Raw genomic sequence first — 27,629 nt, 5'->3', positions numbered from 1 at the left:
CTTATGCGTTTAAAAATGCATAAGACGCAGGCGCTGGGAACAAACGCGCGCCCTGCACTTGGAATCGCTGCGGAGAGAAACGTCGAAAAAGATGAATCTGCAAACAGCGACGGAGCTTTCAGCCGCCTGCCCTTTATGATTCATATGCGGCGCCGAACGGAGTCAATCTTGAGCGATTTGTGTGCTGCGAGGCGAACATCAGTCTCCGGCGAACAGAGAAGCGTAGCATCAAGCAGCGAAAGCTCCTGAATGTTCTGTCATGACGCCGTCATTAGAGCCACGGAGGATGACGTGGAAACATGAGGACACAGAGGTGAGGTTTCAGCAGACGAGGCCGAAACTAAACTTGCAGACCCATGTTGTTAATGAAACACCAACAGACATTAAATGTTTGAAGATCAGTATTATAGAACAGCCTTATGCTTAAAATGTGGGTGGTTGGAGAACCAACGGCTAACTTTGAGTTTTCTACCATGGGTGCAACTGATGACACTTTTTCTATTTCCACAGCTGCACTGGGTCCAGTGTGGACCTGTGCCCACGGGTCACAGAGGGCGTTCGTGTTCCTGCACACAAACGCGTCCACTCGCGCGCCTCACTCCCACTAACAATGCAAAGTTTCCAACGCAGAGAGCGGTGGCGCGATACTAATAATCAATGTCTCTCATTGACGGAGTTGCCATGGCAACACCACAGGACACCTGAACGTTGCCGGTCTTCTGAAAAGTTGCATAAACCACTTAACAAAAATGTTCCCCCGAAAATAAGACGCACGTGTTTGCGAATATAAGAGGAGCCATTTGCACGGGCACGTGCGCAGACGCACAGCCGCGTGCACGCGCCAGCGAGGTGGAGATGGCTGACGCGGAGCTGCTCGCGCTCCAGACGGACAGATCCGAGGCGTGCGCCGCCGCTGGGGAAGCTGAAGCGGCACGAGCAGCCACTACTAATACAAATGGACTAAATTAATCCCATTCTTGTTTGGGGACATGAAAGCGGATGGACGAAATTGGGGAGGGGAGTGAGGTGGAGGGCGGAGCGGGGGGGGGGGGGGGGGGGGGGGGGGGGGGGGGGGGTGCCCTGTGCCCGCGACGAGGCTCGAAAAGAGATGGAGCTGGACGGGAGGGGAGGGGGTGAGGGACGGAGTCGGGAGGAGGGGGAGTGGCGGCAGCGTGAATTAAACGCAGGGAGAATTAGAATGAATGATGACAAGATCTGCTCCGGTTTCCGCACCCTTTCATGCCGGCGGTCGGGTTTTTTCGGGCTGACAGGGGCGAAAAGCACGGGCGGCGTTCGCCTCCGCGCGCGCGCCACACGCGCAGGCGTTAACGCGCAGGTGTTTCGCATTTGAATATAATAACACGCTGTTGCGACCTCGTGACGAGCCGAGAATACGACAATGGGCTCGCGCCGCCGCTGTGAGAGCCGCTCACCTGACGTCCTGTCAGGCTGCAGGACGAACGCTTTGTTTTTGTTGTACAGTAATCTGTGTGACACCCGCTGAATAATGAGGCAGTTTAAGCCTCGGCTTTGTTGGAAAGTGCTTTATCAATGAAGGAAGAACGTGTCACGGGCTGAGGCAGATATTTGTGGCTCTACATTAAATTAAAGCAGACGTCTGATTGCTCTGTACTGCTGTCATGCTATGATGTGACTGTTTCCCACTGTATTTTTATTTAGCATAGTATGAAGTTCTTGTCATATTAGTCAATACAACTTGCTAAAAATAACTAATATGATATAATTATATAACCTGATTCAGTTTATTTATTTATGTTTGCCTTTTTGCTGTTCAACACCATGAATTAAATGAACACTGGTTACAATAAAAAGTCCCACATTTAGATGTGAGTGAAGTCATTTAGTTCAAACGTTTCATGACGTCATCCTGTGCTTCAGGCTGTTGATGTGGATAGTTTTCACACGTATCTGCTGTTTTTTTTTTGGTCAAATAATACTTAATTATTTTGTGCAAAATCAATAGCAATAATAATGAACAGCTGCAGCACTAAAATTTTCTCCAGCGCTGTATCTGGTGGGTCTGAACAATATTTGGTTACAGTTGAACCAAATCGTGAATGAGTCAGACATGTTGAAGCCGGCAGAGGAAGCGCAGAAGGGCGGCAACAGTAAATATGGATAGAGGCCACAGATGGTTGATTTAAACCACAGCTTTTATTTTAACTAATTACAAGAACATCACGCTGGCATTAAACCGACTAATGACTCATTTCTCTCTTTCATTAACATTTAGTTCGAACTGTTTATGCTAATCATGAGGTTAAAACCTTGATTTTCACCAGGAAGCTGTTAAAGGTCGAGTCGTTTTAGTCGCCGCCTTCCTTTTGCTCTGCATTTGGCAGGAGACCGGGTTTCACATTTTAAAATGTAACAGTGAGCTGTAACTACACAGCTGTGGGCTGTGATTGCAAAGACCGTCTCTTTTGGGTTCTACAGTATGCGTGCGTGTGTGTGTCTGTGTGTGTGCGTTGCCTACAGGTGACTCATCGCACTGCAGATGACCACAATGTTTTTCTGCTGCTGGAGCGTTCATGGCTCTGTTTCTGCCTTTCCCTCTCCATCATTCGCCTTCTCTCCCGCTATCTCACCCCATCGCTGCCTACTATAAGCAAAAACAGGCCGGGGCTCCAATTACCTAACGCCCAGTTTACATCTGGATGTCACAGGAATAGGATTCAATAAATAGATGGAAATGCAAACGCAACGTTTCTACATGTCTTTTTGTTCTGTGTACCAGCAGATCATTCATCCAGCTCAGGTATAATAACCATAATGTCATGTTACGAGCTGATTGGCACAGTGAGCGTCACAGAGAAGAGGGGCTGCTGACAGAGAGAAAGGAGGAGAGAGAGAGAGAGAGGCGCAGGGGAATAATGATGATGATGAGGGTGATGATGAGGGGACATGAGCCGAAACAAAGGCAGAATAGAAAAAAAAGGTGAGGATCAATTTGTGTCTGCTGCCTCATTTTCTGCCTCCCCTCGTCCCCTCCTCCCGTTTGCCAGCATCAAACTCCCATCAATCATACCACCATTTACCCCATGCCTCTCTCCCTCTCAATTACATTCTCTCCTCCTCCTTCTCGTCCTCTGCTTTCCTGTCATCTGCAGCCAGTGTCACAGATTTTCAATGTTTAATACAATTTCAGATGTGATTTCGCTCTCGGAGCGAGCGCTGTGGGAAAGCGTTGCCTGAACAGAGAAGCAGCTGAACCTGTGAAGGGACAAGCGCGACGACTATGAGCTTTGATGAATGGTGGAGGCAACGTCATACTGCCCAGAAGACTCCAGTTAGAGAACAGAGATGATCTGACTGGAAACTGATCAGATCTACAAACACTGGACAACATTCATTTAGTGTCAATTGGGGTCTCTAGTCTGTTTTCAGAAGACAAATCAAAAGACGGATTAAATGTTATTTCGCTTAAGTTACATAAAGTCTAATATAAGAACTTTAAAACAGAAATGACATTGGTATAAAGTGAGAGGCCCATATTTTCCTTGGTAATAATATTGATTGGATATTAATAATAAAATATGCAGATGTAACATGGCAGATAAACCTAATCTCAGACATGCAGGCACACACACACACACACACACACACACACACACACTGGCCATTTACATTGTAATTACCCCTGAGCCTCTCTCCAGGTCCCTGTGGGGCCTCAGACTAAAGACAGTCTCAGAAGAGTCCCAGTTGTCCCATTGAGGAGATCATTAGCCTGGTTAGAGTAATCCACAACACTCAGTGTGTGTAAGTGTGTGTGTGTGTGCGCACGTATATACGTATATGTGTGGGTTCGTGTCACTTGTGTGCTCATGCGTTAAGCGGCTGTTAAATGGACTCCATGGCCTTTAGTGTCTGTGGACATTAGCTTTATTGGTGTGATCTGAAAAGTTATTTAGTGACAGCTGGGATTTCTCCTCCCCAGGGACGAAGCTGCTGACGACTCATGATAGCCGGCATGAATGAGAGGGGAAATAGGCGTAAAATTAAAAGATCTGGAAAACTGCTGGGGAAAAACAGCCCTGAATTAATAAAAGGAGGCAAAAAAAAGAGAAAAAGACACAAGAGAAATTACTCAAATTATCTTTCTTTAGGTATTTTACAAAAAAGATAATTGTTGTGTTGTTTCATTAATATTTTATTAGAAATTAGTTTTTTATTTTAAAAAGTAAATCAAATCATAATTTAAAAAAACAATAATGTGTGAATCGTATTTGATTAACAGATAAAAGAGTAATAAAACAATTCAAACCATTTTTACTAGACACGTTGCCTTCAAGCGAAAGCAACATGACTGCTTTTGTGTGTGAAACAGTGGTTCTGTGTGAATGTATTGAAAACGCACAAGAGCAGATCGTTCTAGCACATGTGTCGGGTCAAGGACCACAGAGCAGCTGTGCATTTGCCAGTTTGGTCCTGAGACTGCAAACATCTGCATGTGCCTCCAGACTCTTCAAGCTGACATGACCCGGCCAATCACGCTCGCTCTGCCTTGATCTCCATCTGACTCTCCTTTCTCCTCCCTCTGCCATTTTCCTCCAAACGCTGTTGTTTGGAAAAATTATCCTCCCTTTGCACTCTCTGTTGGAGAAGGGCAAAAGGGGGGGAGGGGGGGGGGTAGACAGGGAGAGAGGGCAACTGATTGCTCCTATTGTTTAAGAGTGAAGCTTGCAGGCTCTTAGGGGATAATTGGCACACAATGAGCATAATGTGTTTGGATGGCGACGGGAATTCAAAAAAAGAGGAATGAAAAGAAAAGGTGGCCACAAGGCTGAAGGAGCGGATGCTGTGGATTGGTTACGTTTTAAGTTATAAAACTAAATGTTTAGAAGCGAAACCCGCTTCTTGTAAAATTAAGTGTCCATACAGCAACATGAAGTATTTTAGTTTTATTATAGAGTTTATTCTGAACCTTTCAAGAATAAACTTTCAACCTTTCAATTAAGCTGCGAGGGAGCCCTTGAAATTAAAATGCAGGATTTCAATCACTTTACACAATAAAAGACAAGTGTTTAGTTTCTTAAAACCAGTCATCACGTTTGAAGAAACCTCAACGATAGTCGACAGTACCATCACAGAGAACATTGTTTACTGCTTTATTTTGAGATTTGCTTGGAGACGCTATATTCATTCATGTTTAATTTTATTATTTGTGGGATGGGAGAAAAAGGCAACACAATATTCACCTATTTGCATGCTGTATAAAACAAATTAATTGCTTTAAATAGGTTGTAAATAAAATAAATCGGGTTTTATATATTAGATGCTTTATGTTTTTATTTATAATACTAAATAATACATTCACAGCGCAGTATATCACAGCTGCTAAACTTTATTTTGTGCCAGTTCTGATAGGGAACGTACATTCATATTAATCATAATTATATTGGACTCTTCTCTGCGTGTCCACTTGCACTTTCCTGAAGTGTTTAAGCAGCAGAAAAGCTGCTTTCAAATAAACATAACCTAAAGAGAGAGTTATTTACAAATGGTAAAATGTCAGCGTTGTTACGAATGTTGTGTTGATGTTAACAGTATCTCGGCCTTCTGGTTCAAAAGCACATGACTGTAAATAACCAACAAAAGGCGCAACAGGTGAAGCGGAAACCCCGCTCCTACAGCGGTGACCTTTAACCAGCGGGCGACGCGCACGTCACGGCGCACGCTGTGCCGCGCGGCGGAGGGTCTGCAGGAGGATGCGACTGCATCCCCGAAGCGAGGAGCCGCTCTGCTTCATATTCCAGTCACCGGCGGCCGAGCGCTGCTGCTTAAAGGCTATTTGGCATTTGGGTTTTTTTTATTGGGGGGGGGGGGGGTTGTGATAAGTTTGGTGCCTCCAGGTCTGTCTGGGATGATGGGGATGAACAATATTCAACACGTTCCTGACCAGAGTCGTTCAAGCTCAGCGTCGACGATTAGAAAAAAAACAAAAACGCGGAAAAGAATGGAAACATTGGTATTCTGTTTGCAACTATGCCAAAAAAAAAACGCTGTGAACATCTCAGCGTGCGCCTCCTTCCTGCGTCTGTGTGTGTGTGTGCGTTGCAAATTAGTGTACTTGTACGACTATTATTTCTGATATTATTTTGTGCGAGTGCGTGCGTGCGCGTGTGTGTGTAGGTGCGCGTGTGTACAGTGTGTCTAAATTGGAAGGCTGTAATTAAATGCGTAGACCTCTCCACTATCTCCTCCTCCAGCCAGCGCCAGTGACGCACAAACCGCAGCACAGCCATGAGTCATCAGGCCCCCAGGATCACCACCCCTCCTTCTATCGCTCTATCCCTGCCTCCATCCACCTCTACACAGCTCTCTATAACCCTCTCTGCCTCTCACTACACATTCCTGTGTCCTACTCTTTCTAAATTACACCCCCCCCCCCCCCCCCCCACACCCTTCACCACGCACACGACGCGAGCAGACGCTTTCTCCCCGTACGCTCCTCGAGATTCGTGCTCAATTTCCACCTAAATCCGACACGCTTCTGTTTATCTCCCCACATCTGGCTGCACCCCCCCATTCCTCCCCCCACCAGCCACCTTTCCTCTCCACTCGATCCGTCTTTACCCTCTTTTATCTCCGCTGTTAACCTCTCCACGCCCACCCGTGAACTGCTGGGTTATTAAGTTTGCCACAGTGGCAGCCAGGCAGGAACCCGGGAGGCGACGCTGGGAGGAGTAGCGGGGACCTGTGGGGAACAGGTTGCAACAGGGAGTGGTCCAAAGGGGGGGGGGCAGCAATGGCAGTAAGTGCAGTGCGAAGGGAACAGAAGCCTGGGAACAAGTGAGAGAAAGACGGAGCTCACGCTGATCTTTCCTCTTCTCGCTGTTTCCCCAAACGCCTCACGCGCTGGAGAGTCACGGCGGCTTCGCGTGAGCCTCCGATGACACGGGGGGAGAGGAGTCAGGGGGCAGCGGCGAGCGCGGATGAAAAGCACTCAGAGGACGAAGAGGACAGAATCTCTGACGAAGTCGCCGACGTGGTTAAAGAGGAAAAAAGGGGGACGTTTCATTCCCCTCTCTCTCTGAGTGTTTATGATACGAGTAGGAAGGGAGAGCATATTAAATGTATGACTCATAAATGTGTGTGCCTCTGTGCCCCACCAACGCCCTGCAGAGAGGGTTGCATCCACTGCTGCAGGAGGGACAAAAAAAAAAAAACAGGCAATTTCGTGCTTTACTTGGTGTGGTTATCCAATTAGTCACACAAAACATGTGGCTAAGCGGATGTATGCCAATGCGCCTGTGTTCCTGATGGATGTTTTATCCTCAGGAGAGCCTTCGCGTCGACGTAGCACGGCCGTCTGATGAAATATTCCATTTTGAGTGCAACAGTTTTTTTTTTTTTGCTTTCTTTTCGTGCTGGGCGCCAGTTGTTTCAGGTTGACTGAGGGGGGATCGCGCAGAACTCGAGCCCACAGGTGCTGTGAGCCGCGGGTTCGTTAGCGAAGCCGCGCGCCTTGATTGCTCAAGGGTTTCCCAAAGTCTAGCTATTTATTATCTGGGCGACCTGGACGTGGATAAAAACACTAGGTTGAACATGTGAGTGGATATTCGTCGGTATCCGAATATTCGTCGCTCGATTTTTTTTCCTACTTCCTACAAACAACGAGCTGGTGAGAACGCGCCCGAACAGCTGACGAAAACATCAGCGGCGCCGGGACGACCGCCTCCGGCCTGCAGCGCGCCGCCGTCCCCGTCGGAGCAGCTGCACAAACAAAAACGACCCGAAAACCCGATTAATACGGACGGAAGCAAATGAGAATTCCACAGCGAGAAGATTATCTGAGAAATTTAGCCGTTCTTTCCTTGGGTTACAGATTTGACTGCTTCTGAGGCGTTGTTAAAGACTCGTGTATCTGAGTCATTTGGGCTTTAATCTCTCATTCTACAGTTCAGACCGTTAAGCACTTACAAAGACAGATACTTCTGCTTTCATACTTTTATCCAAGCAGAAAGAACATATTGGACACATTAAGGCAGAAAAGTCAACAGATTTGCAGGACTTCACTCCTAAATGTTAAAATAAACCTAATGTGCGTTGGATTCCTTCTATATTCTTACATCTGCTGCGATCTGTTACCAAAAGGCCTTCAACTCTAAGTTCTATTTCTAAAATCCTGTATTTAGAGCAGATGCAGAAACCAAGTAAACACAATTACTGCAATAGTTGTGTTTTCTCCAGATCCTACAAAATCAGCTTCGTAAATTATTAACCAAAACAATATAATTAGGCCGCATTAGGCCCATTCTGTCCATCCTGTCCTGCCACTAGCTTCCAAGTCACAACACATTAAATGGGCTTGCACCAGGCTGGAGCTCCCCCCACTCCACAGACTGCACAACAGCCCCAGCTGCTTATTTACCTGCCGCGAGAATAAAAGGAGCGAGCAGCCGGGCCGCGTTTCCTTTGTGTTTCACGCTGGGATTAGTGGAAGTACATTTCCCAAATGCGGCCTGACCAATCTGACCAATTTATCCATTTTATCCCGTCTAACGTGGTCGGAGTGCTCTTTACTCCATGTCGCTTCCCCGCGTGTCCTGATATTTCCTCTACATGTCTTTACGGCGCGTGGCGGCGGCTGCTGGGCCGTGATCCGTGCCCTTTTTCTGCTTCCTCGTCTCTGGAAGCAGCCGTTATTTATCATCTCATCTTTACCTTTAAACCCTCTGAGGCCGTCCCAATAACAAACCACAAAGCTAAGGAAGAACGTCCCCCTGGTGTTACAGCCGTAACGTTTGTATTATGTGACACGACTTGGGTCGAGAAACTAGCACGAGTTGAAGGACGCCACAGATCCAGTCAGTCAGAAGTGTTTGATACACTTCAGTTATCATTCATAAAAAATCATTTCATTTCACATCCATGAAGGAAAAAAAGCGTTCCCCTTCATTTTTCTGAATGGCGTCAGTACGTCACATCACAGGCCAGAGTTTCAATCTACTCACTTCTGCTCTTCACAGTCATTTAGGGCTGGTTTCAGCCTGATCTGCCACAAATAGGTTCATGGTGTCTGTGAATAGCTCATCTTTGAAGCGTGAGGCGGGAGAGCTAATAGAAGTTCAGGCGCCCTTGTTTGCTCACCACCATCCACTTACTGCACCGATTCAATATTTGGTGGTTATAAGTCATTTAACGCCTTCGTCTGAATAGGAAATCGCTCATCGTTGATGAATGAGAGCCTTTTGGATGAAGATGCGCCCACAAAGTCGTCCAGGTGCAAACGGAACACACCCAGTCAAAAGTAAATATGTAGTAATCGAATGAGTACAACCCTGCTATTTTACAGTAACAGAGTACAAAAATAAATATATATAAAACAACAGCATTTCTTTTCCTTCACAGTCTATTATAAACACAAAGCGATTAAGGCACTTTATTTTATAACCAACGGAGATTCCCAAGTTTCCGAGTTGAGCGAAGCTCGAGCTAATTTTCAACTGTGAGTTAACGTTGTGACAAAATACTGCTCCTGTGGCTTCATTCAGCTGGAATAAAGGTAGAGTTAAGGTGTTATCGGTAAAACCTTGAAATTCTCCCATGTACTTGTGCTAGTTTGGCCTTTTTGTGTTTTCCCTCTGTCAGTGCTGCCGCTCTTCTTTCCTGCCTCAGGCACAGATAAGCATGTTCAGGCCCAGAAACAGGACATATAAGGACGAGATAGAGAAAAGGGGAGAAATTATAATAAATGCAGGCAGCTGTTGTAGAGCAGGTGGTGAGTTGAAGAGAAGCGTTTATGACAGTTTTGTTTCAGGCAGATCAGTGTCCGGAGCAGCTGAAGTGACAGATAAAGAAATGGGAAATTTCTTTGTATGCCGTTATCAGGGAAATGGATTTTTTTTTGAATACTGAGCTGGATTTGAGCTTTTATTTAGTCTGTTACCGCCTGAATCCTTTTACATTTACAAGCTCAGCTTCCACCAAAAGGCGACTCTGAAACACTGTTCTCTCCCGGTAATAATGCTGGAAACGAAATAACACAGGCCGTGTCAAAGAGGACAAGTTGTTATATTTATACCTTAAAATTCAATTTTCGGATATGAAAGCGAGACTTGCCAAGTGCGTGTAAATTGCTTGTTTCATTTGGACTAGTGGCGCATGTTCACAAGGAGCTGTGCATGTGTGAAATCACAATTCAAAAGGATGAGAAAACTGCTGAATGCCACATATTTAAATCACTTGTATGTGGCACTTCAGAGCCGTCGGTGTAACTGGTTGCCATTCAAGAGCCTCGTCTGTCTGAGTTACTAATCCCAGCGCTCGTTTGGTTTTTATTTTTCCCCATTGAAGCCTTTATCTTTGCTAGCATTCTGCCCCTCCGCGCGTTTATTGGTCTATTTATTAGATTCAGCTCACACACGGGCATCAGTGATATCATAAAAACACCCGACGACCTTTTTGTTGTTTCCACATTGAAATAGTGTCCCTAAACGCATCATAAATATAAATAATGAGTCTGTAGATTACACATGTACGGGAAACGGGAGGAGCAGAGGAAATAGAAATGGAACGACGTGTGAGAAATGACTGCATCTGCACAAGCCTTAAGACAAAAGGCAGGAGATCGGGAGAGAAAAGGATTATAGAGTCAGGACAGCAGAACAACGAGGGGAGCGTTCGAGAGCACAGGCGGAATGGACACACCGAGCTTCAGCGGGGTCACAGTCCCCACACGAAAGCAGGCCGAGCTAATGTGTCCAAGCCAGTGGACTCATTCAGTTCTAAGCAAACTAAGCTGGAGCACGTGAGCATGAGGCTGCACACTTGGACGTGATTATCAGAGTCAGGGGAGGCTTGTTGATACATTTGAATCTTCCCTGCGCCACACAAAGTTTACTTTTGAGCGTGTTACACCTTTACATCTTCCAAATCGTCTGCAGTGACTAAGCTTCGGATCTGTGACGCATATAATCACACATGCGACTAAGTAGCAGCCTGCAGTGTCATCGCTCCGGCTCAGAGGGCTATTTTAATGGATTGTTTTTGAACTGGGTCCTGATGGAAAGTCTTGTTTGAGGTCTTCGCCGAACACAATGAAGCTTGATATCTTATTTTAAATCTTGAGCCAAAATTAATCAGCGAGATAATGATTAACAAGTGAGGGGCTGATTATGTTCCTGCCTAGATGTAACCCGGCATTAATCATGATAATTTCCCTCACCCTGACACCTCGAGTGAGTGCGCCATGTTTTGCTGCGATACCATCAGGTTGTCATCAAAACTGTATTAAGTGGATGTCATTTTAAAAACCACACAGCGAAACTGTTTCCCTCATGGACTGAATGCTAATAAACCTCAGTAAACACGGCTGGAACTGGCTGGTCTCTACAGTGAGGCAGGAAATATTTAAACGTAAGATTCATAATTATGTGACTGATGCTAATGCGCGTGTTCTACAGCTTTCTATCGACGCCAGCCCACAACGAAGCATCCCAGCCTTTCTCCGGCCTCAACCCTCATCTATGACGGCGCCCCGTGGGAGGACCGGTCGGGCCGTCCTCACACGGATGCTCGCAACGCCGCCGCGTGACCCCGTTCCTCCCCAGCAGGATCGGGGCTTTAGCTGCTGTAGGTGTCGGCGATGAGTCACACCGGCAAATTACGGCATTTCAAACAGCTTTCAAATTGCTTCCCTTCCAGTCGGGTGGCGCGCTGATAACCGATAACAGTTTTCATTTCAACAGGAGTTCTGGAGGGCTCGTCTCCTCCCTCTGTTTGTCAGCCTCAAGGTACACGCAGTACAGTACGCGGAGGAGAGACGGGGAACATCACAAGCGGGCGCTTTTAGGGGGAACGAGCCGGGATTTGCTCGTGAGAAAAAAAAAATACTTGATACGTTGATACGCAGCCCGACATAAAGGCGTCGCCGCAGCGGAAGTGGACGGGTAATTACTGTGCACGCGGTGAGCTGCTAAATGTGCTGCGTGCAGGGATACAGTGGCTTTGAAGGTGCGCGCGCGTGCTTTCCCCTACCGGTACATGTGCGGTCGGTGGCGCTGCCATCTGCGCCGTTTGGTGCAGCGATTACAAATGACGGAGGCCAGCCGCTCGTAAAGTCTCACGGTGGCAGGCGCGCCTCGTCTCGAGGCCCTCAACAAGCACGCGCGCGCGCGCGCGCGAGAGAGAGAGAGAGAGAGAGAGCGAGCGTTTTCGGCGGCGTGTTCGCCGATGCGTGCGCCGCACGTCCACGGGGGCAGAGGGAAGGAGATTGATGGCGAGCGCCGGTGTCGCGCGCTCCGATATGAGTCGCCTCATCAACCTCAAATTCATTGCCTGCTTCTGGCCTTCAACGCCATCCGTCACCGATACCGCCCGGTCCTCGGGGGCCGCCGTGCACGTTGTGCAGCTCACATTAAAGGGGGGTTGACGCGTTGCGAGCGGCGGACAGTGAGACAGCGGGACGACACTCGCCGAAATGCGCGCGCGCCGTTCACGAACGTCCCACTTCCGCCGTAACTCCTCTCCCCGGCCTAATTTATGGGGCTCGAGTTTTGGTTTGCAGCTTTTTCTCCCACATCATTTCTGCCGGCTTATGGCTCCGCAGATGACTTTTAGCAGCACGTTCATCAACGCGGAGAGGCGAACCCATCACTCCTGATGGCGATCAGTGGCGGTGCTGTAAAACGGGAGCGGAGAGCTTTGCTTTGCATTGCAGCGAGGAAGATCTGAGCCCATAGAACAGAATCTGGAGACTTAACATCACTTCATGCTCAATTTAAGAATTAAACGTCATCTTGGCTTGTGAAAGCGTCTGCATCCATTAATGAGGCTGCTAATGGGGTAGTGTTTGATGAATTCTCGTCGCTGTCACCCGCTCGTACTATGTCACTTTCCGGAAGTAAACACAGCTGCTCAACTATCACAAGCCAGTGTAGCAGTGCGACATAACAGCGGCGAACACCAGATGTTGTCGTGTCGCTTTGACACGAACGAACGCTTGACTCATTGGAAGCGCGGAGAAGGGGGGAGAGAGGGGGGGGGGGGGGGGGGGGGGGGGGGGGGGTGGGGTAACGGGAAACTGGGCCACGTCTCCACGACGTCTGCCGCTTCGAACGTGAACGATAATCCGAGCAGTCGCCGTGACTGTAAAGACGTTAAGTTCACTCCCACACGACGCGTGTGTGTGTGTGTGTGTGGGGGGGTTAACCTGCAGCCAATTCTAACTGTGTGAGGGGGAAAAAAAAACACCAGATGAAACTGTAGATTATAGTGTGGGCGCCAAGGTCCTGCACACATCATCAAGTCCCGGCTATGCATTGTGTTGTAGGAACCTTACGGTGCAATTACTTGTCCTTCCCTCCCCTGACAAAGTGGTGTGGGCGGAAAAGCTTCTGTTAATCATGAGCTCTATTTTATCTCTAGCAGGTAGGAACCCTTTGCTGTGCGAGGGAGCTGCATTAGCACACTTGCCGAAAGATTCCCAGGCTGCATTACCATAATTGTGGCCAAAATGTCAGCAAAAAAAAAAAAAAAAAAAAAACAACCCACAGAATTCATCGTTCACTATCTCGTCTCGTTTAAAGCCTGTGGATTTCTCAGCTCTGCCTGACGACCCCTCAGTCCGGCAGCAACAGTCAGAAGGATGAAGGTAATTAAACGGAACAAAGGGCCGGCCACATGTTATGGTCTATACCATTGCCATCTGCAACCTCCTCCAGTGGCTCATTGGTCTGTAATGTACATCATACAGTAGTAGGAGTGTGTGTGTGTGTGTGTGTGTGTGTGTGTGTGTGCGTGTGTGTGTGTGAGAGAGAGAGAGAGAGAGAGAGGAGGAGCGGCAGAGTGTCTAACCGAGGGAGAAATGGAACTATTACTGTGATGGTGCGTGTGTTCTCCAGTGTGTGTGTTCCATTAAACGCACGCACCGTGTACCAGTGTTAATCTATGTGAATGGCCGAGCAGGTGGCGGAGTGTGAGTCAGTGCGGGGGTGCGGACATGGAGTGAGGGTAAAGGGGCCAACTAATGCTGAGTGGCAGTTGATAATGCCAGACCGTTATATCAGCATCTGCCCTCGGGCTCCGCGCTTACCTCTGCCGAGCCTGCCGCCATCAAGCGTTCCAGCAGAGTCACACACGCACAAACACACACACGCACACACACACACACATGCACAAACACACACACACGCACGCACACACACACACACACACATGCACAAACACACACGCACACACACACACACACGCACACACACACGCACGCGGCCGCCTCGCGAACGCTCTGCATTCTGCAGCAAACAGTCCCTCTTGCAGAATCTAATCAAACAGAGGTTATGTGGCGCCTGGAGCCATTGTAACAAATTACAACTTCATTTGATGTGCGCATATCTCGCCTGCTAACACAGAACACATATTTGCACGCAGAGGCAGAGCCCGAGTCGCACCCTGCCCTCGCTCGAGAGACGAGCGCCGCTTCCAGCTTCCAGGGAGAGGGAGCACTCGTCACAAGCACAGGGCAGCACCACTGCACCATTTCAGAGCATTCTCTACAATAAAAAGGGGACCTGTCTGATGAGAAGAGTTTAAAAACTGATAAAACGACATTCTGAATCCCATGAAGTCATCATATTTGACCTCACTACATCAGTGATTATGTAGATTCTGCTGAGTTTGGCATCACACGAGGCCTGAGTGGAGGTGAAGAAACCACACACACACACACACACACACACACACACACACACACACACACACACACACACACACACACACACACACACACACACACCGATAGCAGCGGCGCCGCGTCTTCCTTCCACCGCCGCACAGCGAGCGAACGCAACGCCACACGTCCTTGAACCGTAATGCACTAAATGCTCCATTACAGCAGACCTTGGGAAACAACTGGTTGACAGTGAAAGTTGTTTTTATTTCAGGACAAATGGAGCAGAAAGGAAAGAACAAAGGTAAACGCTTGAGTGTGTGGCTCATGGATTCAAAGCCCCCCCCCGCAACACAGAGTTGTTTACTTTGGCAAACCTTTGATTCCTATCAGACAGAAGTAGCGAGGCTGAAAATCTTCAGGCAGACTGCGACTTTTCAGCTAAGCTGCTGAATCTTTCCCCTTGAGTTGCTGGCGATAATGATCAGAATTAGAGCCCATGAGCATGAATCAAATACAGCGTGATGTTATGGGCATGATAAGGGTACAAACCGATAGTTGGGTAATGCATGAGTAATGCATGACTCATGACCATTTAATGAATCATGAAATATTCTGGTGTATCATATAATCCTATGCTCACATTAAAGAATTGTCAAGTCACTGAATGTTAGTCATCGGCGAGATTCTACTAAGTTCTATTGTAACTCCAGAACCTGAACCAGTACGAACTTTTTCCATACTTTCACACCTGAGTTTGAAAGCATCTCGATGTTTTTACTGTGATTCCGTAAGCAAAGACTGTTGCATTTCACAGGTTGCTCTATATATGAGCGGTTTATGCTTTTAGGGAGGTTAATCAAAAACATCCAATCGAAAAGCACTGAAAGCATGGAATTGAATTATTATTCATTATATTTGATCCATTAGACCACAGAGATTTACATAAAATCATCATTTCTAAATGGCACATCCACGATGCCCTACCTTGTGAATTGAACGCTAATTTATCACCAAACCTCTGCTCCTCCAGCCTTGTCACAAAAGTACAGTGTCGCCGGTTTGTGTACAGCCGCTCATCGACTTGTGGCTCCGTGATTTGAAAAATGAGTGGTGTGGAGGAGCCATGTTAAAAGCACAATGCGCTGCTGGCAGATGGAGAGCAGCCAGGAATTATGTGAGACAGCGGGTGGAAAATTGTGCAATGCCTGGAAATTGAGCAGAAATTGAGCACAAAGCATGGCGGCGCCTGCAGCCCCGTGAGCCACGCAGCCGCGGAGGATCGGGGCCGCCGCAGACAAAAGCCTGACAAACGGCTGCAGGAGACGTCGGGCCCCGGCGTGTCCGCGGCTGCAGATGAGACTCATTGATTCCGGGGAGCAAGTCACCAAACGACCTTAATTGATAGCCTTTGAACGGGGTCACTCTATATTTTCCCTGCACCTGAATCTGGAACGAACCAGAGCGGAGGAAGGAAGGAACAAGGGGGGGGGGGCAACGCGCTAACCTTTAATATGTGGGAAAGAAAATGGCGGCGTAGCAGCTCTATCTCTACAATTTTCTCTTTTCATTGAGGAAAAGTACTATTTCATTCATGCCATTTCCGTTCATTCATCAGCTGGGGCCAGCCTAGACTCGCAGTGCCATCTCCACACCAACATTCTTATCAATGGGAGTGACGTCAGCAGTGCCTGCAGCTGGGGGGTGGTGTTGCTGCTGGTGGGGGGAGTCACGTGGTCCGGTGAGGGTATATACAATAAAGTTGCGCTGACCGTGGTGCTGAAAACATTCACTCAATTGTACATTAGCACCAGTGCTACTGCCATCCAAACACACCACACAACTAAATAAAAAAGGCGCTAGACTGCTGTTTTTTTTTCTTGATGTTGGTCACAAAATGAAGAGAGAAGGGGGGAGACGCTGACATTCTCTCAGGTGATCCGCTATTCATGAAATAATCTTGGCTTTACACCCGTGGTGAGTTTCACTACTTCCCCACCCCCCAGTGGGACTCCAGGTAAGTGGAACGAAATCTCATTCTGTTTCATTCACTAACATGTTGATCAGAAAGGTTCGGGGCATTTGATTTGCCTTGTTTGTTTAGCTGTCATTAAATTAAGACTTCGGTTTGCTTAAAACGAGGACTGGAGCTTGTTTTGTTGCATGTGGAGTGCCGGAGAAATTCTTTTTCAAAGCCCCTCATTATCAGCAGAATCTGCCTATTTTCTGCAGCCGCGAGGCTGTTGTTGGTCCAGTTGTGAACTGGGGCAGTTTCTATGTGAAATAGTTTTATTTTACATGAAGGAAAATGCGAAACACGGCGTATATGTAGGTTGTCTAGCAATGTTCTTGTAACTATTAAAGCAATTTTCGCAAAATTGAGAAATAAACACGCAATCTATGAACGAAGCGAGTTTTTAAAATATTAATTCACAATAATGTTCACGTCAGTAATAGGTGTAATATCAAAATACGTTGTTTGGTATTTATTTTGTCTAAACGCTGAAAAAATTAAAACAATACTATAAAACACAATTATGTCTAAATAATATTTCTATGTGTAGCTACCAATCAAAAGCTCCTCTAAAATTTCCGTTACGATTTTTCACAGTTGGACGTAACAAAAAAATGCGTCAATTTTTAGGATTAGAATCCACAGCAAGATTTTAACAACGTTTTTTGATACTAATCTCTAATTCAATTAGGTTCTTAACCACGCCGCGCGGACCATTCACTTTATTAAGAGGATTTGTTTCGTTTCTCACCTTGCTAATCCCGATCTGTAAAAATGCAAATAGTTCAAATGTGTGCGGCACTCTGTGCTGCGCTGCCCAAATTTGCGCTTGTCTGCATTCCACCACTGCCACCGAGGAGAAACGCGCTCGCGCCACGCCAAGGACAAAGACGCGTTTCTTACTGACTGCTCCTCCCTGTTCTCTTTTGCAAAAAAAGACTTCAGCCACCAGAAATGTGAAATCCATCTTATTTACATCTTGGACGGACCGTTCAGGGACTGCAGGGTTAAACAACCCAACCGTGGCCACCAGCTTTACGCATGACTTCTCGGTGCGTGCCGCCTTTGTACCCGTGTCCCGGTCACAACGCTTTGACGCATGGAATAGCAGAACCCCAATAAACCCCGGGACAGACACGGGATCAGTTCGTTATGTTCCGTGTTATTTTGTGTGTTAGGAAATACGATTGCGATGGCAGGTGCGCGCGTTCTGCTTGGGTTGGCTTGGAGGAAGAGGTGAGGCATTTTTTAATATATCGTAAATAGACTGAGCATTTAATCTTCTTACGCGCATTTTGATTCTATTATCGTCATTTATTCGGTAAAATCAGCGATGAGACCAAACATCAGGATATGTATTATTCTGACTCTGATTCCTCAGCGCGGAGGAAAGATAACGAAGCGTTTTAGCGCACGACCACATCCGAAACATGGCTAAAGCTCGAGTTCGGAAAGAGATGTCTGCAGATTAATAAACTAAGGTGTGGGCTGTTTACACGATAAATATTACACTGTCAGCTCAGAGTCATCGATTGGTTATACAGCAATGTTCAAAACGGACCTAATACGAAATATTATGAATTAAAATTATTTTATTTTTAGAATTTCAAAAGGCTGAATCGAGCGTTTCTTTGTCATTAAACGAAAAGCTGCTCGCGGTGTTATCAGCTTCAGAGGAGGCTCCAGGTAAAACGGTATGTTTGTAAGTTAGACTGCTCATCCAAATGACATTTAACATTTCTCAATGCTCCAGTTGCTCTAAACCTAAAGCCATCAAAATATTTCATGCCAGTCGAGCTTTGTGTGTTTTTTATTTATTTAATATCGACTTGTTTTCGAACTTGGCATTTAAAACTGTTGTGCGTTGTTTAACCTGCATAGATGTTCTGTATATTTGCCACTGAAGCCCCCACATAATCACATCGACTGATCCTCTTTTGTTCTTCTCCCTCCACCTCCCTTCCACCCTCTTCAGGTGCTTAACCTCCCTCCTGCCAGTTCTGCATGGTCATGACCTGTCATCACGCCCTGTCCACAGCCCACCTTATTCTATTGGTCCTGCTCATTTTCACTCCACAGCTGGCTGGCACCGCCCCTGCGTGGGGCGAGGGAGGGGAGGCTCGGGTGGAGGGGCGCACCCGGACAGACCGCAAAGAGGACAGCCTCGCCCCCTTCCTTTCGCCGCCTTCCTCCAGCCCTGACAACACGTCGCGGGACCAGGGCAGGAACCCGGGTCAAGGCGGCCAATCGAATAAAGCGACGGGCCCCGCGCAGGTGCTCGCGGTTCTTTTGGAGGCCCTGGACCACCCGGCGGAGGGCGCCGTCCAAACGAGCAGGGACAGAGACTGGGGGGAGGATGGGAGTCGGGAGCTGCCCTCCGCTGACGTCTCCCAGGGCGGTGAGATAAGAAGAGCAGGGCAGGCGGAGGGAGAGGGGGGGGCGGAGGGGGAGGGGGAGGGGCGCGGGGCCGATAAGGCGATTGCACAGCTAATTGTAGGCCATTTGACAGCTGCTCAGGGTGACGACTTAAAGGAGAGGGAAGAGGAGGACAAAAGCACAAGGTCAGAGGCTGATCCAGGGTGGTCGGTGGAGGATGCTGGACCCGATAGCGCCAGCGAGCGGGGTGGGAGGACGGGGGCGGAGGAGGGGGGGGGGTTACAAAGTTTCCTAGCCAAAGCCCGATCCGGTTTCACCTCGCAGGGAGACGATCCGTCTCTGCAGCGCAAAACACGCGGCTACTTCCAGAACATCGACTTGGGTCTCCAAGACAACGAGATCCTGCCTCCGCTGAAGGGCTACAAGGCGTACAACACTCAGCTGGCGCGCGCCGGCAAGAAGCAGCACTGGCAGCAGAACCCGTCCAGCAGCCGGCCCGTCAAGGGGGGCAACTTCATGGACGACTTCGAGGACGACGGCGAGGAGCTGGAGGAGATCGAGGAGGAGGAGGAGAACCTCTCCCGCGCGGAGGAGGAGGCGAGGGCGCGCGCCGAGAAGCAGGAGGTGCTCCGGCAGCAGGAGGAGGCGGAGCGGGCCCGCGAGGAGGAGCAGAAGCTGGCGGACATCGCCTCCGACATGCTGCTGCAGTACATGGGCCGGAAGCAGCAGTCCTACATGAGGCCGCGGCAGAAGAGCAGCGGCGGCGGCGGCGGCGGCGGCGGCGGCGGCGGCGCCGCCGAGGACAAGCGCTCCGAGGAGATCCTGGCCGACGAGGACGACCTGGACCAGCAGATGATCGACAGGCTGATCGAGATCAGCAGCAAGCTGCACCTGCCCGCCGACGACGTCGTGGAGATCATCAGCGACGTGGAGGAGAAGAAGAAGAAGAGGAAAGAGCTGCAGCAGCAGCCCGTCAACGGCAGCCCCGTCGCCCCCCGGTTCAGACCTCTGGTACCCCCTCCCCTGGCTGCGCCCCCCATTTACCACTACACCGCCTCAAAAAACCCCAAGAAGGCCCCCTATAAGTACAACAAGTCCAACAAGAAGTGGCACAAGGACAAGGTCAAGTCATACAAGCAGGACTACTGGTATAAGCCCCAGAAGCAGCTTGACTACTGGTACAAACCCCAGAAGCAGTTTCTGGCCTTCCCCTCGTACCCGTACTACCAGAAGCCATATCGGGCCTACTACCCTGTTTATTTCCCGTACCCCAAACCGCAGTACTATGGCAAGGCCGCCCCATCCAGAGATCAGCTGTTTGGCCCCCAGGAACTGGACCTTCAGGCCCCAAGGCGCAAACACAGGGCCGGGGGCAAGAACCGCGGACAGGGCTGGAGGCAGCAGCCGGCGCCTCGCCTGCCCCTCACCCCTTATATCTCTAACTATATCCTTCCTCACCCACGGACCTACCAGCCCCTACCTCCCCCCAAACCCATCAACACCCCCAGGAGAGGCAGGCAGCCCCCTTACTACTACCCACAGTTCACACCGGCGGATGACTATGAGGAAGACGGGCTGGTGCCTCAGCTGGACAGTGAGGAGGAACTGGAAAACTTTATTGAGCGGATCTACATGAAGCGCAGAATGTATTGAGAGACTTTTTGGACATTCGTCAAAGCAGAGAGACTGACTGAAATGGGAGATATATACAGTAAAAGAGAGAGGAGAAAAAAGACTCAGAGGAGAAATGTGTTTTGAGCCTGATGGAAACTTAAGGGTCAAGAACTAAAAAGTTAGATTTCTGTTGTTTTAATCACTGTAATTTTCTTGATTTCCTCGGTCAGGGAGAGGATGAAGGGGTCCCAGTTCAAGCTCCCTGTTACCTTGTTCAGCCTCTTGCTCAGTTTACATTTTGAAACAGAACATACCACGGTGTGTGTGTCTGCCTCCATTCAGGTCGATCTCTGATGCTCGTGCATCCATCAGAGATTTCTCCGCGGACGCGTGCGCGCACGCATGCAAACGCACGCACAAACACACATCTGCATACAGCGCGACCACATGTCTGACACATTCACACGTGCCCATTGTAAGAGGACCATGTTTACAGCTCCACTTTGTACCTTTTAGTTCCTTTTTTGAATTCTGTACGTCATATTACAAAACGACTTCTTAGCGACACAAACGGGAAAAAAAAACGAACATGCTGTTGTCAGACGTTGATCGTATAGTTTTTCTGTATTTGATGTGTGTAGTTGCCTTTTGTTGTTTTTTAAATTCCCAATTGGATTAACTTCAAACAGCTGCGATTTGTAAAGGTGCCAAATACACACGTTTCAGTTTTTGAAAGTCAAGATTGAGATTTTTGCCTTACAAACACCATGGTTCTACAAGGGAAACATCATGATGCATAATATGATCACCACAAACGATCCCAGTGTAGAAACCCTGCGGACGCCAAAAGCACAAACTTAAACACTAAACACTTCCAACCTGGTGGACTAAGGGTTTTCAATCATTATGGGATCCAGAGGTTATTGTGTCAACATGCAGCAGATTGAGCATCACCACCAACACATAGTACTTGATCCTTTAGGCGGTCTCATTGTTCGCCAGCTTATTTTGTGTCTTCAGGTGTTCCTTGAACCATATCCATAAGCTCGATTTTCCCTTTCTTTCCAAAAGAACAAAAAAATACTTGAAATCACAAACATCTGTTCTGCAGCCTTTTCAAAACAGATTTCCAACCAAGAGGCTACAAACATTTTGTTCATTTTCAGAAGAAATCCATTGAAGAGTTTCAGGCCGGGGAGTCAGGGATTGCGCTTAAACCGTTAAATGCACGTCTTTCTACTTGCATCTTAAAAAATGAAAAAAAAAATGAACAAAAAAAGGGAAAAAATAAAACAGTGTGGAGAATCCGCGGTGGTTGTTTTCTCTGAATAAACTGTGAACATAAAAAAAAGAAACCTTAAGGAAGAGGGCCACTGTGACAGTGAAGCCATCTGTCTTGTAAAAGGAGAGTGTTGTTGTTGATGTCACCTTTAGCATTGTAAGATGTACAGTGTGAAATAAATATGCCCGTGCAATGTGTAAATAACAGCATGATGATTACTAGTTTTGCTATATGATAACAAATAAAAGCAATTATTTTATTAAAGTTCAGTTTTTTAATGGCTCTTTGCAAAGTGCGATGTTTTACTTGTGTAGAGATAAAGGCCTGAGTCTGACGAGAAAGGGAAAAACAAGCACGACTCATACGTGACCCGGCCGCCTAAGTATGTAATAGAGAGAACAAAAGCTATAAAGGGGGTTGATTATATTGTCCAAAAATCTGAACTAACATGAAAACGGCGGAAAAACAGAGGAGGAAGAGGGAAAAATAAAAATTCAGAAGGAGTGAAGGAAACGGGAACTGCAGTGATTGATGAGTCACATGATTGGTCGATGAGTCATCCATCTGTACACTTTACTGCGCAGGACCACACTCACACACACACACACACACACACACACACACACACACACACACACACACACACACACACACACACACACACACACACACACACACACACACACACACGCACACACACACACACACACACACACACACACACACACACACACACACACTGACAGCCTCTCTCTTTGAGCTGTATAGTAATTTAGCTGCTGGCATTCAAGATAAAGATTGAGTCATGTTCGCTGCCAGCCGCTCGGCCGCTGGAAAAGGTGTTTGGTAGATGGGTTTTCGCCATATCTTGTTTCCACACCTCCTCCTCGCTCCAACTTCACATGGGCAACACGCCTTTATTCTGTGGTGCCTTGAAATGGTTCTGACTGCTTGTTCGGCATTAGAGCCAAGCAAGCGGCGGCAGTGATTAGCAGGACGCCGCTTCGCTCTAATCATCAGCTCGCTCGCTCTCCACTCGCTGCCTTTGCGGCTCCATCTGGGCTCGTCCTGTGATTCCTGGACGCGGTGTCATCAAGTCAGATTTTTTAATTGCAGCCTGTACCGTCGCTGGATGCCGCGTTCGCTGACACGTCGGCGGTGGCCACAGAAATTCCATTTTAAGGTTGTTTGAGACCTCTGGAACCAGCTTTTACAGTCTTTTCACACAGGACCATGAAATAACATCAATCACTGCTCATCTGTACACTTTGAATGTGGCTGTTCTACGCCATAAAAACCTATTGTGTGAAATAAATCTTCTTCAATTAGACAAAGTAGTGACATCGGTGCACATGGAATCCTTAAATACAACCTTCTGAGCCTTCACCTCACACTTAACCTTGTCTGATCTGTGCTACACTAGTTATAGAGTCTAATAACACTGATAACAACTCTCTAAAGTTCACAAACTGCAAATTCATTTCCAGTGAGTCTAACCATAACAATAAAATACAATTATTATTTCTCCCTTATTTATCAGATTTAACAAGCTTCAGGTGAAAACATGAAGAATCCCCTCTAACACACGCTCACACGCTAAAGGAACCTTCCACAAAGTTGCGACAGACTACGAGATCCAAGATCTTACAGCACAATGGGATAATTATGAGTGGAGCGTTGGATCAGGCTACGTTCTTATAGCGATCATTTATAGTTCTCCTGGTGGCTATGCTATAATTAAAATGCAATTTGAATTTTTTTCTAAAAGGTTCTCACTCGCAAAGGCACCGAATTTGGTGCAAATCCAGCTCCTGGCACAAAAGCGTCTGACAGCACAGTAATTCATCAGTAATGGCCGCAAGGAAACCATGAATTTACAGACGGAAACACAGGGGAAATGTCAGGCGTCAGTAGTATGGATATTGAATTAATGCAGCCAAAATAACTTCTAAATCTGATTAAAGGCCTTTCTACACCAGGAGAGATTTGGTCCAACCTTCCACTGTAAATGTCAGCGTGATACTGGCTCCAGAATTGACTGTGCGCTTCAGTTTTACACCTATCTACACAGCAGTGAGGCAAAATGACACGAAAAGACCAACGCTGGCGCGACGCTGGATCTGCCAGAGCCGGCGTCAGACACACACGGAGCCCCACCACTACAGCAAAACACACAAAGCGGGTCATTAGGTTGCATGGCAACTAGCAGTTTGTGTTTACCGCATGTCTTTTTTTTTTTATTTCTGCATCATATTTTACTTGTTCGCAGCCTCCCTTCTCATTCTTTATGTGTGTTTACGGTGTTGGGCTGTTATGACACTATGACTAAGATTTAGCTTAATAAAATAAGATGAATCAATCAGTTTGAACATGACTTTTCATCAATTGATTACATGATTTTAAAGCTACTGACACCAGAATGCTGCTAATTGTTATCCAGCCTATTGATGATGCAGTGTTTGTAATTAAATACCTCCATAACTAAAGGCTTCTACGAAGGGCATCACTTCCTAAGCCATTGTTTGTATAGACCTCAGCATCTGGGACTTAGTTGCTACGGCTACGAGAATTGTGTGAACAAACAAACTTTGACTTTCTGTGTGGAGACATGAGACCTGCCCCTGGGCCAAAATGTGAAGCTAGTCTTAATGTTATAAACTTCAAATGCACGCAAACCTATTTCGACCTCAGAAGGCTTGGAGCACGCCCAGCGATTTCTATACCTTGGATCCAGCAGACGAGCGAGCTTGTTTATTCAGGGCGCTGGCACTTTGCGTTCAGTGGAAAACGCCTTTGAACTTTTTCCTGACCTCAAACGCGACTCCACTGAATCTGCTCTCGCTTTCCCCTGCTTGCTAATTGTGCCAGCCACGGTCGAACGCCATCCTGGCCGCATCATATGCCTCATCACGGCTGCTTCCTTCAGCCAATAGCGGCGAAGGCCTCCTCCTTAAAGCTGCTGCCTTTGATTATGATCTCTTTGTTTATGACCCTTGGCTTCCTCCGCTCCTTTCATCTCCCTTTCTTCCTGCTGCCCTGCTCTCTGCCCTGCTTCTATCTTCTCCCTTCTCCCCTCAAACCATCGGCACCCCCCACCCCACTGCTCCGTAACAATCCCAAACACCCAGTCTTCCTCGCTGCCTCTTTATCCGCTCCCCATTTCATGTTTTGTATGCAAGCCCCAAGGGAGAGAAATGGGTGAAAAGCACTCTCTCTGCACCACTGTCACAAAAGACTGGTGAGTCATCGCCACTTATGTTCCTGTCTCCCTCCTCCCACAAAAAAAAGCCACACACACACACACACACACACACACACACACACACACACACACACACACACACACACACACACACACACACACATTCACATAAAAAACACTCAAATTACTCCCTACCTGCCGCGCACTTACAGGATGACACACATAGAGAGACATGAGTGAGTGAGTCTGCTGGCACACAACATGCACCACTTACATGGACACACTTACATGGACACAAGTATGTGTGTATATATATATATCACACAACCTGTGATATGATTTAGGCCATTTCAGATGTCTGATGTTTGCTGCTTCGTGTGTGTACATATATTGTCTTTAATGAGAAACACCACAGAAGAAGAACACGCAGCAGGATGAGCTCCTTCTTAAATAGGTGAGTGAAAATTAAATTCGCTGAGGACAAGGTGAACAAAGGAGATGTTAACAGATATTCCCCCATGTTAGTGTCTGTGCTCATTATTCTCTCTTAGTGCTTGTAATCCTCAAAGGAAATTCTCTTCCTCCATCTGCTGGTGGAAGGAATCACTTACAATGCAGATACGGCTGCAGTGTGCACAAGATGGCAGATGTTCATCATAAGTCATTTGATTGATATTCTGCTGGTAAAATCATAATCACATACTAACACAATAGCGTATATGTTGCTATAATTAATCAAAATGTTTAATATTACCAAAATGTTAAGATTCCTAATATGTTTAGACATTTAAAAATAACTATAGAAAATATTCATTATTAATAAATGATCCACAGATGAGTAAAACCTTAAGCTTTTTGAATGAAAATATATAACAAACTAATGTAAATAAATGTTTTACTGATTTTGAGTGAATATGAATTTGAAATTACATTAGTGAGTTTCCATAAAAATATTGTTTTACAGTAACATTGTAAATAAATCTCTGCATCAACAACAACAAAAATACTTTGTATCGTTTTATGAAGTACGTTGTGGTTACAAAGTCAATTCGATTTGAATGTTTTCTTCCAAGGATGATAAAGTTGCCAGTCTGTCACTTTCTGGCCTTTGAACCCTGCTATTTGTTCACTCGCTTGCATCAAAACAGGCTCCAAAGCACAGACACCTGAACCCTCAGCTTATTGCTCTTTACAGAAACCTGCTTGTGAGCTATTGAGACCCATCAAATATTGAAAGCCCGGAGCTTCCGTTTCACGCGCGCCGCGGGGAGGGAGGCGAGCGGAGAGGCAGAAAGAGCGGAGGCCGCGGTGCACAGGGTCAGAGGAACAGAGGAAAACAGCACGGGGTGAGACGGAGACACATGAGCAGGGATGGAGGAAGAGACCGCGGAACAGGCGGGCAGCGCCGAAAGGTAAGGCAAGCCGAGGGCTCATTGGCTGATAACCTTTGGGTCAGGTGCTCAGCAGGGCATGTTTTTTAATTCGCCTCTTCCCCTCTCAAATCAGCGAGACAACGTGTGCCCAGGCTGAGACACCGGCCGAGAGCTGCAGGGAGGACGGCGACGAGCCCCGACACCCACAGGAGCCGGAGGACGACGTCCAGACAGAGGGTGGAGACCCTGATGGAGAGGTATAGAGCCCGAATAAACCCCCTCTAATCCAGCTGTTATAACATAAATACTCCTCAGATCCTTCTGTTATATATATATTTTGACTGTGGGATTTCAGTGTTAACCCTTAAGATGTTGGTGTTTCCTTGGTTGGTGTGACTGATAAAGGCTGGGCAGGATCTGTGTATGGGTGACGCAGAGACCTTACCACAGGAGAGTCTGATAGCCACAAACACACAGAATGCTGACTGCCTCCCATTGTCCCCCATGTTAACAGAGGAAGACGCCAGCCTCTCCTCACTGTCATCGCTTCCCTCCAACACACAGAGTAAGTGACACTCACACATAGAGTCTGGTGGAGGCCAGGAACTGAATAATGACGCCTCATGCACTCATGTGTTATAAACTGTGCCATATTTAAATACTGAATATAATATTTATGCCTTTACAGATGTTCCGCCTGGACCCTGCTGGTATTGCCTCATGTCTCTTGACTCAGAACATCACCCCGAAACTCCCAATCAGGTTTTACTTTGTCCCAATACTAATCTAGAAACTGAGCTCTCTCTTCTTCACGTGTTCCTTCACTTGAGCTGTAATACAACCACCCACCGCTGCTGTGTTGCAGGAAGACGCGGACCCTTTGTCACCGTCGCCCCCTAGTGGCCGTAAAGTGACCTACCAGACAGACCCTCGGCCTCACTTCGGCGTGGCTTGGTCCTTCCACTCCACCAGTCACCCTCTGTGGGGCAGCGAGGGGCCCAGCTGGGGCCAGAGGAACCAGGACCTGCTGGACCAGACGCACCCGTGCCCCCACTGCCATCTGGGGATGGCGCCCGACACTCTGCGCTGGCATGAGGTTGGTGCACAGAGGCGCGGTCGGCACTAGACACACGAGA

General features: G+C 47.5%; 2 protein-coding genes across 5 annotated transcripts in view; one reads left to right on the top strand and one right to left on the bottom strand.

The window, feature by feature from the left end:
* The window catches only part of tmigd1 (transmembrane and immunoglobulin domain containing 1), a 47,137-nt gene that overhangs the window by 17,836 nt on the left and 1,672 nt on the right, over window positions 1-27,629 (bottom strand). For both annotated transcript variants that reach the window (XM_029173460.3, XM_055514622.1), the window contains one exon: window positions 27,413-27,615. In XM_029173460.3, coding sequence (XP_029029293.1) covers window positions 27,413-27,586 — 174 coding nt within the window. In that variant the 5' untranslated portion in view covers window positions 27,587-27,615. The remainder of the gene's footprint in view (window positions 1-27,412; window positions 27,616-27,629) is intronic.
* si:dkey-175g6.2 (uncharacterized) lies at window positions 16,401-22,182 on the top strand. 3 transcript variants are annotated; one of them, XM_029173458.3, is made up of 2 exons: window positions 16,401-16,649; window positions 18,622-22,182. In XM_029173458.3, the coding sequence occupies exon 2, from the start codon at window positions 18,651-18,653 to the stop codon at window positions 20,673-20,675; it is 2,025 nt and encodes a 674-aa protein (XP_029029291.1). In that variant the 5' UTR covers window positions 16,401-16,649; window positions 18,622-18,650; the 3' UTR covers window positions 20,676-22,182. The 3 variants fall into 3 exon arrangements, with proteins under 3 accessions (XP_029029291.1, XP_055370596.1, XP_029029292.1); XM_055514621.1 differs by lacking the exon at window positions 16,401-16,649 and adding an exon at window positions 17,116-17,698; XM_029173459.3 differs by lacking the exon at window positions 16,401-16,649 and adding an exon at window positions 17,712-17,882.

The sequence above is a fragment of the Betta splendens genome, chromosome 14 (assembly GCF_900634795.4).
Source record: "Betta splendens chromosome 14, fBetSpl5.4, whole genome shotgun sequence".
Taxonomy (NCBI): domain Eukaryota; kingdom Metazoa; phylum Chordata; class Actinopteri; order Anabantiformes; family Osphronemidae; genus Betta; species Betta splendens.
The sequence above is the reverse complement of the archived record's forward strand: the minus strand, read 5'-3'. Positions and strand labels throughout refer to the sequence as shown.

What these genes read in the sequence shown, in the direction of transcription:
- si:dkey-175g6.2 (XM_029173458.3), top strand. Translation starts at nt 18,651, where the DNA reads ATGGTCATGACCTGTCATCACGCCCTGTCCACAGCCCACCTTATTCTA.